This window comes from Calonectris borealis, chromosome 7 (assembly GCF_964195595.1).
Source record: "Calonectris borealis chromosome 7, bCalBor7.hap1.2, whole genome shotgun sequence".
In the NCBI taxonomy this organism is placed as follows: domain Eukaryota; kingdom Metazoa; phylum Chordata; class Aves; order Procellariiformes; family Procellariidae; genus Calonectris; species Calonectris borealis.
This window is the reverse complement of record NC_134318.1, coordinates 8,801,790-8,816,747: the sequence shown is the minus strand read 5'-3', so window position 1 is coordinate 8,816,747 and position 14,958 is coordinate 8,801,790. Positions and strand designations below refer to the sequence as shown.

At 38.7% G+C, this 14,958-nt stretch overlaps 1 protein-coding gene across 1 annotated transcript in view; it reads right to left on the bottom strand.

Annotated features, from left to right (window-relative positions):
* CTNNA3 (catenin alpha 3) overlaps positions 1 to 14,958 on the bottom strand; it is a 524,245-nt gene that overhangs the window by 18,891 nt on the left and 490,396 nt on the right. The window contains exon 16 of the mRNA XM_075154246.1: positions 7,975 to 8,080. Within this exon, the coding sequence (XP_075010347.1) occupies positions 7,975 to 8,080 (106 nt within the window). The remainder of the gene's footprint in view (positions 1 to 7,974; positions 8,081 to 14,958) is intronic.

Here is a 14,958-nt window from a genome sequence, read left to right as displayed (position 1 = left end):
GTCTTGAAGAAAGGAAATAGAAATATCCGGTGGTGTACCCCTGTTGAGCTGGACGGAGGATAAGCAGAGGATCAACATATCGAGCTCGATTCATCACCGGTCGCAGGACGATTCAGGTGAGCAGCCACAGGGAAGTTATATGAACTTTATACATTAGTCATGGGGCAGTTGGCATCTCAGTCACAGAAGCTTCAACTTGAAATATTTCAACGTATTTTGAAGGAACAAGGTTTTAAGGTCGCTCCAATACAATTGGTGAGACTCCTTGTGTGGGTCTGAGAACATTGTCCTTGGTTTCTTTCTGAGGGAACCATAGGGTGTTATGATTTAGCCCTATGGCAAAAGGTGGGAGAAGAACTGCAGATGAGGAAAACTTTGCAGTTGGAAGTTCCAGAAGGAATATTGATTACCTGGCGAGTTGTGTATATGGCTCTGCAGAAGTTGTGTCCTGCAGAGCAGGTGTTGCAAAATGTGACTGATTCAGCAATACTGGAGGGAGAATCAAAAGATAGGAAAGATTTGTTTGAACTTGCGCCAACGGCAGATGAAATTTTACAGCGACAGAGACTAAAGACACTTTTTCGGTCTTCCATTGTGAAACCAGCACCATTTGTTCCCCCCCAAGAAAATCTGCTGCAGGGATTTGCAGCCCCCCCTCCCCCCCCTTATCAGCCTTTGGGTATGGTAAAAAAAAAAAAGAATGACTACACCATTGCTTCTGTTCTAAAAAGCTAAAAGAGCCCTGCATACAGGAAACCACTTCCCCCTCAGCTGCGATGAGATGTGTCTGTATTTTTTTGTGTTCTGTTTCAGTGATGTAGAGTGATCCTAAATCTAACACTTGATCTTCCTTGACATTGTTGTTATTTTTTGGTTGGAGTCTGATGTTCTAGAGGAAAGCGAACTGTGTGATGGAGAACAGGAAAGGTCTTTGTATTAGAAGTGTTAAGTTTGTATCTCTGTATTAGAAGTGTTAAGTTTGTATAAAATCTATAAAAGAAAATAGGTTTAGTAAGTTGAGATTAATATTTGTAAGTTTGTATAAAAGAAAATAGGTTTAGTAAGTTAAGCCTTGTATTAGAAGTGTTAAGTTTGTATGCTGTTTTGTCATGTAGAATTGATCTTTGTGTTGTAGTGTAAATAATTTCTGTAGACTGTAACGTTATATGATAAAAGAAGATAGGTTTAGTAAGTTAAGATTAATATTTGTCTGGTTAAAATGGAAATAGGTCTTTGTATTAGAAGTGTTAAATTAAGATTAATATTTGTAAGTTTACACATTGTTGAAAAACTGTTGTTTTGAAGATGATTCACTTTAATTTTCTGAATGCTACCAAACTTTCTGTTTCTTTTTTTTGTGGAAAGTATTCTGGCCAACTCTGATCAAAAAAAAAACAACCCACTTTCAAATCTGCTTTGTCATCTGGGGGGATGGATAAATCAGATGTGAGTTAAACTTCATGAAGAATAATCCGAAATAAAACAGGAAAATGCAAAAAATAAGTAAAAAAAAAAAAAAGGGGGGAATGTAATGCTTCTCCAGGCAATGCCTGTAATTTATTGACCTGGCAGAGTGCCAGAGTGTCATTTACTATATGAGGTGATTAAGGAGGTATGCAAATTGATAAAGGAGTATGGGTTACAGGCTTCATTTACTAGAAACTTATTGTAAGCAATAGGGGAATCATATACAATGACTCCTTTAGATTGCAAGTCTATACTATGCCCTGTTTTGTTAGTGGTGCAGTATTCTGTGTGGTTTTCTGAGTATTGTGAACTTGTTCTTGTGAAGGTAATGGACAATTTGCAACTACCCTATGAACTGTTAGGTGAAGGGAATTGGATGTCACCTGCTGCACAAGCTGCCTTGCCTTGCGAAGTGCTTACACAGGTGGCTGATTTGGTTATGAAAGTGTTAAGATGAGTGTCGGATTTTGGCAAGCAAGTATCATCATTCGCTATGATCCGGCAAGGGACGCAAGAGCCCTATGTGTGATTCTTGGATGGATTACAAACTACTAGACAATGTCAAATAGAGTCTCCTGAAGCTGCTGAGTTGTTGCTTTTTCAGCTTGCAATTGAGAATAAACAAAAAAGGGAGAGATGTGGAGAATTGTGGAATCGGGAGTTTCAGTCAAGATCAGATAGGACTTTGGCCTGTGTGCTGAGAACTAGCAGGTGCGTACATATGCCTGAGAAAAGACCTGAACACCTGGCTTAGTTGTCCCTTCTGTAAGGAAACTGTAAACATCAAAATGTAAAAGCTCTCAGGAATGCTGCTTGTGGTTACCCTGAGGTATGGCCTAATAAGTACCAGCTGATTCAAGAGCCAATGAGTACCAGCTGATTCAAGAGCCAAAACAGGTGAAGGGAATTGTGAGCAGACATGTGATCGTTGTTGGAAGGAAGATTTAAGAGAGGCAATGGAGAGCAACAGGAGGGTGAAGCAATGGAGAGAGAGAGAGACTGTGGGACTGCCCTGTTATGATAAAGGCGCCAGTATTGTAACAATAAAGGATTCTGTGCATGTATATGTGAGGGTCTGTGCAATCATACACCACAGACATTGGCCTAAATGAACCTACGGTCTGACCACGTGTGCTCATTTTTATGTACTTTACCCATAAAACTTTACAAAATGCTATGATCAAGGCAGAGATCAACACAATACAAAGAGGCATTTACAGGGGTAAAGATAACATTCTACACTATTTTAAGCAGGATAAAGTATTCCAAAAAAATTAAAGCCTCATGCCTTGTAGCATATCCAAATCAACCATAAACAGATGTTAGAAAGAAATGTACTCTGTAGAGAGGATATTCCATAAGGAATCCTCTACATATTGCTCAGAAGCATCTGGTACAAGCAACACTTGCTTACTAGTAAAATCAAACACTAGGCTGCAACAGAAGGACAATTAATAAATTCTGAGTTTAATCATCCCACAGGCAATTGATGGTTACCAGTTTAATGCCTCACATTCTTAGCTAGGGATCCTGGCAAATTATGAGAGGTTCAGCTTTCCGTAAGAACAGGCTCAGAACTGACTTGCATCTAAAAGATGCAGTGGTGTTTTACCTAATAGAAATAATATCCACAGAAACCTCAAAGGGATTTGATAAATTATGCAGTAATTAAAAACACAGTGAAACCAACATTCACAATCCAAGTGAAAAAGCCACTGGCACAGCAGTGGCACAAAAGATCAAGACAAACAATTCTGCAAGAAATTCCGACTCTAAAAAATATTGTTCTTGCTTTACTTTGATTTCATTCCTTTGCTAACGAAGCCAGTAGCATTTCTCTAGAATCTGAATGTGTCTTCATGGTGATTAACATTGGGTATAATCAATCACACACAGACCCACTACTATAAATATAAATGTGTAATTTATTGCAACTATTTGTTAATTGTAAGCTTTTAGGTAAGATGATCTTGTAATCAGAAGATCTTTTCGGCACAGCTGCTTGGATCATATTTATCAGCTAAATATTTTAAAGGATACCTTTTTAATTTTACTTTCAGGAAACTTTTTTAAAGTACAAGAAATCAGCTTCTAAGTCAGGAGACTACCTGGTTCTATAGAAAGAGATGTTTCATATTGATCCCTATACTGCCAGAATTTAAAAGTAGTTAACAGTTTATTGCATTGCTGTATTGATCCAGACCGAGAGACTACTGTACGTCGAGGCGTTACTGGCCCACACAGCAGTTACCCTGCGCAGGGCCGGGCCTGCGCTGCGCTATGCTGCACATACCGCTTGGCCTTCAGGCCGGGCTGGGGTGCACAAATCCCTTGGCCGCAGCATACACCCAGCTAACGTACGGCAGCAGAGGGGCTTGCGGGCAGCTCCCACTTGGTACTGGCGATTAGGCCACCTACACATCTTGCCTTTATCTAGGACTGCAGAAAGACGTTCTCATGTGAACATCCTGTTTGACAGTGGAAATGATAGAGTTGTTTCCTTGTAAGAAAATCCCGTAATAGCACCAAAATGGGGGAATCGCTCCCATGGACAGGGTCTGCCCAGATGCTATGTGCGGATCGGAGGCCCGTTCGATGCTACACCACCGAGGGTTCCCACCATTGAAAGGGATGTAATGTTATCTACACTATTTTTTCCTTAGAGTGTTAGCTCTGACAAATAGCATTTTACCTGACACCTCACAGAGTCTGAGTGCCTTTCTTACTGGCATCATAACAGACCAGCACCTCCTGGTGCAAAACAACTGGAATACTGAGGCGGCTCTTAATAAATTTCTTAATCTACAGCACATTCCATTAAAACCAGGATGTACTAACTGCCATAATTATCTTAGGGCTTTCACGTCCCAAATTTGACAATGAATTTGGAACAATCTTATTTTAAACTAAATTTATTATCAGTGTACTTGTGATTAATTTGCCTAGGTTTATGTTGATGCTGCACCGTGATTGTTTTCACAGCTGTTAACGCTGAGTCACCTTGAAGTACTGTGAGTATGGACTGAAATATAACTGAATTCTGCTAATTGCATCGCACTGGGTCCCTTTCCTTCAAACACAGGAAGAGGGATTTATAAAAATCTGAAATGAAGAACAATATGTATCAGAGAGGTGCTGTTGTGGCTGATGAGTTATAAAATACTGCAAATACAGTTTCAGGGCAGTGTTTTTTCTTCCCCTCCTAACAGAAAAACTGTATGAATGAATATAGTTGAATATGAAAGAATATAGTTGAATTCCACAGGTCTCAATTTTGAATCTCTGAGATTACATGGACTGTGAACCAAAATAATTCATTTGAAAATGTTTTATGAACAGGAAAAGGTCAAAGAGATATACCAATGATTCTTCGTTATGCAGTGATTGCTTATTTGGGGTTCTGGGTCAGGTCTGAAGCTAGATGGAGGAAATAGAGCGAGGTTTTTGCTTCTCTTCCTTGCATGTAGCTTTGAATACTGAAAATGCTATCATACATTACTGTGGTCCTGTTAACTGCAAAGGCAGAGTAATAGCTGAGTCATGGGACAACTGTGAACAGTAAAGTGATGTGGCCTAATTAAATGACAGTGTCAGAAGTGGTAACAAATACTTAAAGGGTAGCCTAAGCTCAATAGCAAGTGGTGAAAAAGTGTAAAGAAAAGCATGTGCAGGAAGAATGCAAGGACCTATAACAGTTACTTGAAAATTGGTACAATGTAGAGCTATCTATTTTCACTTTTGAAGCAAATCATACAAATCAATTTTTACATGGAATAAAAATTCCACATAATTCAGATGTTACGGAAAGGCAACAGGTAAAATATTCCACTGAAATGTATTAGTGCTGCTGAGAAAGGCACTCATAAAACTTCATGAGAATTCATTTTCCAGTCTGGGCACCAAATTCTTGAAGGGTTCCTTCAGTTTCGACCAACTTCAGAGAACAGCTATTAGGTAGCCCAGAGGGATTTAAAGTTTCTTTTATTTCAGGACCCCAAGAGAGCAAGGCATAGGAAATTTGGCAAAATAACAGCTGAGAAAAGGAATTATTGGTCTTTACAAATACCTTGGAGATTAAAAAAAAAAACCACACAGTGAGAAAAGAGCTCTTAAAGTTAAAAGGATGATTTGGCATGGGGGAAAAAAAGGTTATAGAAATTAAAAGATATCTAGCTATCTGAGGAATGAGAGGATCATATTAAGCGTCTTTGTAATAGGAGAAATAAAGGCAAGATTCTCTTTTTTACTAAGTAAGTTTGGCACGTATCCAGCAATGATTGTAGTTGTGTTCACCACAGAGATACTGGAAGGGCTGCTTTGGTTCATCTTTTTTTTTTTTTTTTAAGTTGTATATGCTCATTTGCTTTTAGTGCTTATAACATGAAATTACATCTAAAATACACCTATAACTGATTAGTGTGTATTTCAGATACGTACAAGATTTCTTTACTGAAAGAGTGGTCAGGCCTTGGAACAGGCTGCCCAGGGAAGTGGTGGAGTCACCATCCCTGGAAGTATTTAAAAGAGGTGTAGATGAGGCGCTTAGGGACATGGTGTAGTGGGCATGGTGTGTTGGGTTGACGGTTGGACACGATGATCTTAGAGGTCTTTTCCAACCTTAATGATTCTAAGATGCCACAGGGAATAAATACCAGAGGTCAGGTGGCTCAAGGTATCAACTGTGTGCAAGCTCTGAGCTAGGACAAATGGAAATAATTTGAGTGAATCCAGTAAAAAGGTTACAAAAACTTGAATGATGTCACATTTCCCAGCAGCTGTGAGGGTACACAAAATTACTAGCACTAATGATTCACGGCTACTTTTTCCTCACACTAATTTGTTCATGTTTCTTGTCTGGAGTCACTGTAATAATACAGAAAAAGGAAAATGTTAGGAAGAAGTATTTCAGCGAGACTGGATTCCCTATTCTAAAAAGAGCAAGAGATTATGATCCTTACTCATCTTTGGCTTTGATACTACATCCTTTTCTGCAACAGATCAGTGACAAGTTACAGTTCTGAATTTTAAAATCTTGAAAGGAGCCATTCTCCAAAGCTCTTGAAAAGAGAGATGTGCAGGAAGAGTATCTGTCAAGATCAGAAACGGGGACTCAAGACATTTTACCTAGTTTTTCCACAGAATACAACTGTATAGATCAAGAATAGAATTCTTTGTCTTGTTATCTGGACTTCAGACAGACATATGACAGAAAACACTAACAGATTATTGCTGCTTCATAGATATTAGAAAAGCAAGCATTGTATATGAAAACCAAAAGTGAGGGGAAAAGAGACAGTATGTGAGGGTGCAGAAGACAGTGACTATACCATGCTACCCTGTGCCTAAAGGCAGTCACAAAGACTAGGAACGTAAATGCTTTAGATTTGATACTTGCACACTGACATTTCACTATGCTGTTCTATTAGCACTGTCTGGCCCTAGAACAACCAACCTTACTTAGTAAAGAGGGCTGCATGTGACGAGTTGCTTGGTGTATTCACTTACTAAGCTACTATGCAGTTGTCTTAGCCAGGAAAATGAGCATGCTTATTGATTTGCACTTGGGTGTTTTGGTGGGTTTTTTGAGCTATCTGATGCTTTAAAAATCCAATGGAAATAAAGTAGACCTTATAGCTCTAACCCTTTGCATTTGATGATGGTATGTATCTCTGTTCAATGCTAAAAAAAATCACCTCGAGACTACAGGTATGCAGAGGCCAAAACTGACTATCCAGAAGGGTATTTACATGGAAGACCATTTGACATCAATGCTCCAAAGAAATGGCCGGTGTTGGGGGGGAGAGAGAGGAAAGATAACATAGGTAAAGCAAAAGCACAGATTCTGTAACAAACATAGAGATTAGGGTGGAAAACAAATAATTTCAAAGGCAGAGAAGAAAAGTCAGTAACCTTACTACGCATGGTGCTGAGACCGAGCACCCATCCAGAACAGTGAGCCTGCTCAGCAGAACTCTATGCCAATGCAAGAATCCTCTGTTCCCACATCTAAGCTGACTCACCTGAAACAACTCAAGTTGTTTTCTGGGTAATTTACCCAAGGAAGTCAAGAATGGACTATACTATACCTCTAAAATGTAGCTTAAATGACCTATGAATATATACACATATATTTATAAATACATATATATTAATATATCTCTAAAATGTTGCATTCATAGCTTAAAGGAGCTCACAAATACACACGTGCACAAATACATATGTACGTAAATATAGGTACATACACATCTGTGCTATAAGTACACATTTATGTGTGTTTGTAAGTGTATATAAACAGACACAGATAGGTATGATGAAGAGAATCTACACATACAATTAAGACAGGATCTATGTATCTATCGCTTCAGAAATTGAGAAGAAAAGGAAAATAGACAGGTAGATCTAAAAATGTCGCAAGTGCTTTTGTAAGTGACCTTCTTAGGTGTTGGAGGTTCTGTGGATGGATTAATCTGTGACAAAGTTTAATGTGTTGCTGTATAAATAACCTACCTGATTGGCAATCAGCCGTGCTAGGACATCCATCCTTGATCCTGACTCTGAAATCATTTTTGCTGCATTAATTACATCAGATGTGTTCTTCAGTGGTCCTCTACCCCTTCAAATGAAACAATGAACCTATTACATTATTCAAAAACTGATAATAAATCATATCCATGCAAATTGGGCACAGAAGAACTCAATTGAATACAACAACTAATCCATACAGAAGCAACATTAATTAAATCCCCGCCCCCCCAACTGTTCTGTTTTCATGTCCCACAAATTTGTATTGTTTGGCATCAACTGGATGCAGAAGTACCAGAAAGATGTCACAGTTTTTTCATACTGGAAGCACAACCCATGCCAAATCCTGAGGATACGGATTTTAAGAAAGTACTTGTGCCGTTTGCTTTTCCTGTGGTTATATGAAGTTTATGTTCCTTTCTCTTCCAGGAATTTTCTAGTAAGTATGTTCAAAGAAAGTTCAGCACTGTGATGTATTCTGAGACTCATTATGGATATGTGGTCAGAAAAACTAGAGGGTTTTTTATTTAATTGGTATACACAAGCATGAATGGAAATATATGAACAGGGCTGCAATTAAAACTAACAAATGCCACTCAAAATACAGATATGCCATATCTCAAAGTACTTTCCAAATAATTTCATACATTATTCAAAGAACAATTTTCAGTTTAGGAAAACTGTAAAGTTCTTGTGAACAGTTTGTCAAGAAGGCAACCTCTTTTTTGTACAAACGGCCCCCCCAAACCCAAAAAACTTCCTTAATTACATGAGAACGTTTCTAGAACCTAAGTAGCAAAATGTGACTACTTAAGGTAGGTAATATTGACAACCATTATCTTCACATTCTCTTGTGCTTCAGCTTCTTTAATGCTGCAATACTTCAGCTAAATGAAAATCAACAATTATACTTCACACATGTATAAAGTGAGCAACCCTGCTACATTCAACTTTGCATTTAAATCTTTGACAAGAACACTTTTAGTTTCAGTATATAAACATTTAATTCCTGAAGGCCTCGTATCAATTTACAAGTTCTACAATGGACAACGGAAGTAGAAAACATGGAAAAAAAAATGACTGTACTTCTTTGTTCAAATGAGAAGACTTTTCCTTGAAGTCAGTAAGGTTTCATGTAGAAAGGCAGCAAACCATTCCATTAAAAAACTCATTTAGCCTAAAAATATTATCGTATGTAGTTATACAAACATTTCATTCAGTAAAAAGACAGTGATGACAACACAACATGGCAGGTAATGTTTAATCTCTTACTTTCTTGATTAATTATATTGCTTAGCAAAGAACTATTTGTTGATCCATGGGAAAAAAGCATACTTTACAAATTACAGTTCCTTATTCTCAACGTCTGAAGCCCACATTTGGAACAACCTAGAATCAAGTATTTTACATGTTATTTTTCTACAGAAAGGTATCTTCTTGTATGGAAAACCTATTTAGCAAATTGATCAGAGTTTATAGAAGAAGAATAGTGTATGTGAGGAATGAATCTGCAAATGCAATCCCATGCATCCAGGATTAAGTACTTCAGACTTCACCGTACCCTTCTTTTGCCTTTCCTGGTATTTTGCCTTTCCTGGTATTTTCCCTTCTAACCCTTTGTGTACAACTGAATTCTTACGACTGCATATCGAACCTTCCCATCATTTCAGTCCACTGATTAGTTTTTCATTGCTATTTGCATTGTGGCAAGTCCCAAAGGCCATAGGTACGTCAGTTGTTCATAGCAAGTCCTTTGGTGCTGTACAAACTGTAAGTAGTCCGGTACCCTCCTGGAAAGTTACAACCCAGTTTACCAGTCCAACAACAGACAAGGTGAAGATAACCCAAAACTAAAGAAGCGGGGAAAGGAGGGATGGCGTAACAGTGCAAGTAATTTCTGCTTAGGTAATTCTTGTGAGTATCAGCCAGCAGCTTTTCTGACATCTGAAGATACACTGGCCGAGTATTTTGAAGGTGAAGCTGTTCAATTAAACTAGCAATTTTCTTGTACCTGTGCAAGTCCCTCAAAGGATCTGGCTAACGAGAATGAAGCAATTGTACCCACGAAAGGTATTTTAAACAAATGAAAAGAAAGTATTTCTTTCCACCACAAATACGGCTGCCATGAGAGCCATTAGAGGAACACTCAGCAATGAGGACTGATGAGACTTCTGCTCCACTTGCCACCTGATTGTACCAATGGTTCAAGTTCTTCTCTACTACATTCTCCAAGAAATGCGGGCAGGATGCTTATGAGCTATAAACCACAGCAAAGTATTGAAATAAATGCTTAGAAATAGTGTTTCAGAATGCCTCAGTCTTATATTAAAAAGTGTTGAAAAAACAGCATGTTAAGTTACACATACAAGAGGGCTCCTTTTCTACACAACCAAGAACTATCTGTGCTCCTTTTTTTTACCTTCATGTAAAATCCAGACCCTCTTAAATAAAGTACAGGTTTAATTGCCCTGGGGTATGGCATAATGAGCCATTAGTCCCAATTTATGATGTTTGGCAATTCTATCCACTAAATACTTTTGAAAGAATACTTGGGAGAGTACACCAAATCTGCTGAATCACCAGCCAAATGGAAGAAGCAGCCAGAAAAAAACAGGATGAAATTTCTGTGGGGACAACGGCAAACTCTAAATTTGGACATAAATAATCAACTGCATAGAAAGAGAGATATAGCCTATATAGCAGGTTTTAAAAAAGATATAGGGGTTATTACAGTGGGTCAGTCTGAACAAGAGTCCATGAAAATAGCGGATGCCACTCCAAGGTACACAAATAGGTAGATAGCCAAAACAAAGTTTTCCTTTTGCTTTCTCAGTTTTGGTAAGACTGCAGCTGCAGTTCTGTGGGAGTTTCCATGAAGAAAGTTTTGACATGATTGGAGACCTTGCAAATCGGATGAATAGACATGTCGTAAACATGACCAATAAGGAAAGACTGAAGGATTTAAACCCTTCTTTGATATAGAAATTTCAAAGTTAGGAGTGGGACAAAGGAGGAAGCACACGCAAGAGAGGCTGTAGGATACACATGGTAACAGTCTTCAAATGGACTTCATGGCTGTAGTGGACAGGGGAGGTAGTATTGAGCTTACATTCTAGAAAAGAAGTTTCAGGTGAGGCACGGAGATCCTGAGGAACTGGAGGAGGTTGTGGCGTCTCCACCACTGGACGAGACTAGACAGACATCTGTTATGAATGATGGGATGATTTAAGTCCCCTTCTGAGGTCTCTTCCAGTCCAACAATTTTATTATTTTAAATTTAACAAAGAAGTTTCATGTTGTTTGGTGAGTGACTACCAGTTTCAATGTGTTGCCTTCTAACGTTATCAGTGCAGCTGTGCATTTTGTGAATTCCCAGTTTTCCTGATTTAGCACCAGATCAGCAGATTCAGAATGCCACTAGCTCAGATTAACTCCCTGAATCCAGATGTTAGAGACACAAAAAGTCTATTAAATCATCTAGGTTGTTTTCCCCAGCCAGTAGACGGCTTCCTACTGTTTTATACTTACTTGCATTTTTTCTGGCAACTTTGAAGTATGAAAAAACACTTCTCTTGGGAGGCTGTTTCCCTGAGCTATCCATCTCACTGTCTGGAATTTTCTTCAGATATTTCACTGAGTTCTCTCTCCATATCATTGTACCAACACCCCTTTCATTCTACAAATGTAGTCCATAAAGCATCCCTGCCTAATCTGTGAGACTATTGTGGTACTGGTCCAGTTGTTAAGAATAACCAAATTACTATAGATAATATAGGCCTACATGCAGAAGCTTAAGAAGATTAGCTTAGCTCCTGCACCTACAGCAGATGCTTAAAGACAGATTAAAAAATCCTTCCCACCGTGTACCATCTGCTGGTCAACAGCATCACAAAATTTCTCCTTTGCGGAGTTGTCCATCTTCTATGAGAGAAATTCTAATTTCTTTGCTATGGTGTCCATGTACTTCTTTTTTTTCCAAGTCAGCCTTATCATCTTACTATTTTTTTCCCCTGCTTCCAGTCTGTAATTTTCAAAGCCAAACTTCATCTCACACCCACAGTTACTGCATTTACTGACATTCTTTCCCAATTATTTCATTGGGTTCACGGCCTACAGTAGACTCTGAATGCCTGATTTTGATTCATTGCATGAAGATCCAATATATCTATTTCCCTCACACTTCACTATTTCCAAGCATAAAGCCTTACGAGCTAAGTAAGTTGATAAAACATTCAAGGCTATGAAAACAAAGATGAGACAGAAAGTACTATATATATGAGCAATTATATGCCACCTGCTCTATCCAATGAGGAAACGAGGAATAGATCATAAATAATTTCAGAGAGACATCCAGCTAAGTCTAACTAGAAAGAATGTAGTTAGATCGTATACAAGGAAATCAGTTTAGACTATCTCAACAAAGTTGCAGGAGAAAAAAAAGGCCTCAGAGAAGTGTTTCTTGGAATGTACAATCAGAAAAAAAAGCTGGATGATGTTAATCGGTACAACACCAAGGGCTTTAGAAAATTGTGAAAGAGAGACCTAAGCCTCTCAATCTAATCCTTCTTGCTCCAAGCCACGATAGACAATGTATCTGCAGAGTAATTCCATCCCTGTCTGCCTGAACTTAACAATGATTAGCAGGCATCGGCGTCAGGCAGTATTTTCTTTTTTCCTTCACACTGGAATTTCACTCTGAAAAGTAACAATCAAAAATATTCTCTTCATTCTTACATTAACAGAAACTTGTACTCTTACCTCAAATCCAAAAAGTCTTTGCCATCACATTTTCCAGGAATAGAGAGTCTTCTGTCTCTGAGCAAAGCAGAGTGGCTTACCCCTACTCACTGTACTCACCTCAGCAAATGTTTTGTACTTCCCCTGTATCAGAAACAACAATTAGGGAGCTCTACTGACTAGTCAGTCTCAAAAATAAACTCCTACCTAACATATGTCTAACACCATAAGCTACCATCAAACATAAGCATTTCATAGCACTGCAAGCATTTCAAGACGTGAACTTAAGCTTCGCAACTACCGTCATCTCCAAGCCACAACCTGAGTGGTCTTTGTCATGTGAAATTCTTGAGCTTCAGACACTGACCACTACATTATCAGTCCTAATTTCTAGCTCAGCAAATCCTGACAGCTCCCACTGTAATTCTAGGTTTGTGCGGACACTGCAGAAGGCAGCACTAACCCCAAACCAGTTACAGACCCAGCATTACATCTACCTCTTTGCTGTTCCAATCAAAGCTCAGCAATGGATCCAGCCTGGCAATCCTGGCCAACCCCAGACCAATGTCCATCTGTGCAGCCCCAATTTGGATCATCAGTCAGGGTTCAGGCTTGGCCTGGATGAGGCTGACTGTTGGCTGGGGCTCCTGATCGATGGGAATCAACTGGAACGTTTCTTGACTTTGTGAAGAAGGTCAGAGCACTCATCCAGGTGACTATCATGTAACTTAAGGTACGTACCTACTCTTGGGGAAAGTGCATTAATTATACTGCTATTGTATTTAGTTTTATAAGATATACCCATTATCTTATCCACAGAGACAGAAAGATATTCCTAAATAATTCATTATATTTGATATACACTACAGTATTTAGTTAATCCAGTTGTCACTACATTCCATGGTTCCACTTGTGCCTCCTGCAGTCCTTCCCCAACCAAATACATAGTGTGTTTCCAATTCCTTCTACCTTCCCACTGCTGCTCTGCAAAATGCTTCTCATACTGGCATAGTTAAGAAACCTGGATTCCCATCACACATTCTGGTCTCTACTCCATGAGCTGTTTCTTAAGTTTGTTTTTTCTTTTTCTTTTTTTAACCTAGTGATTGTGTGAAGTCCTGGGAGCAGGGATAAGAAAGTGGGATTCACACCTCACTCATTACAAATGCTCTATTAACTTACTGAGTTAATCACTTTTTTCTCTTTTTTCTAGAATTAATTTTGCAGTTCTGCAATCAACTCCTGCAGTAGTTTTGCTTCAGAAAAATGAAGCGGGCATGCAATCAGAATTTACAGGCTCATGGCTAATGTGGATTTATCCTCCAGGCTGAAAGGAAGTGAAACTCCCAGTTCCTGGGTAAATATCTAATCCAATCCATCTATCACTAGAATATACTACTCTCCTACCAATATTTTTAAACAAATCTTTTGTTGTAATTTTGCTTTTTTTTATTGTAAGGAATGACTGGAGTTATGCTTACTTACAGATCCCAATTGAAAAGGGGAGCCTAAACCCCACAGAAGGAGGGATGTAACCTCATGTTTAACATTTCTGTAGATCGTTTTGTCTGCCTCTCCCAACTCAATGTGCATGGTTTTAGATGAAATCTGTGAAATGCCTGGTGTTCAGGGATGGAAAATTATGCTTTTTAGAATCAATGCTGTAAACAAAAAAACCTTTTATTACACCTGGCTGCATGTCTCTATCAGTTATACCTACACAAACAGGAGGCAGCAGAGTTCCTCAGGAAATTCAGTTAGGGAGAACGTAATTGTAGATTGTACAGGTGGGTCCCAGAGCTGACCTCTGCCATTTCGTTACAGCTGTGGACACAGGAGCAAGAAAGATTCTAGTTTCACTCACTTTCTATCCCCGTCTGAGTTTAAAGGTTTGGAAATTAGGAGAAAAAAATTCTTAATGCTAGCAAAACTGCTAGCATGACTGACTAAAGGCCAAACCACACTCAACATTTACAGATGCAGTGGCTGAAGCAGTTCCACTCATTAACAGAATAAATGTAATATAAATAAAAGTGTAGCCAGATGAGAAAAGGACAGCGTGAAGAAACGCTAAAAGGTATGAGGTAAATGACCGTGAAAACCCTGTATTAAATAGTATTTTGTATCATCTATAAATACCTTTTGTGAGTAAAGGAATTTAAGACTTAAAAAAATACCTGGATTATATGGACCCAGGAATGGGTCAGTGAAGTTCCAGACAATGGGAACACA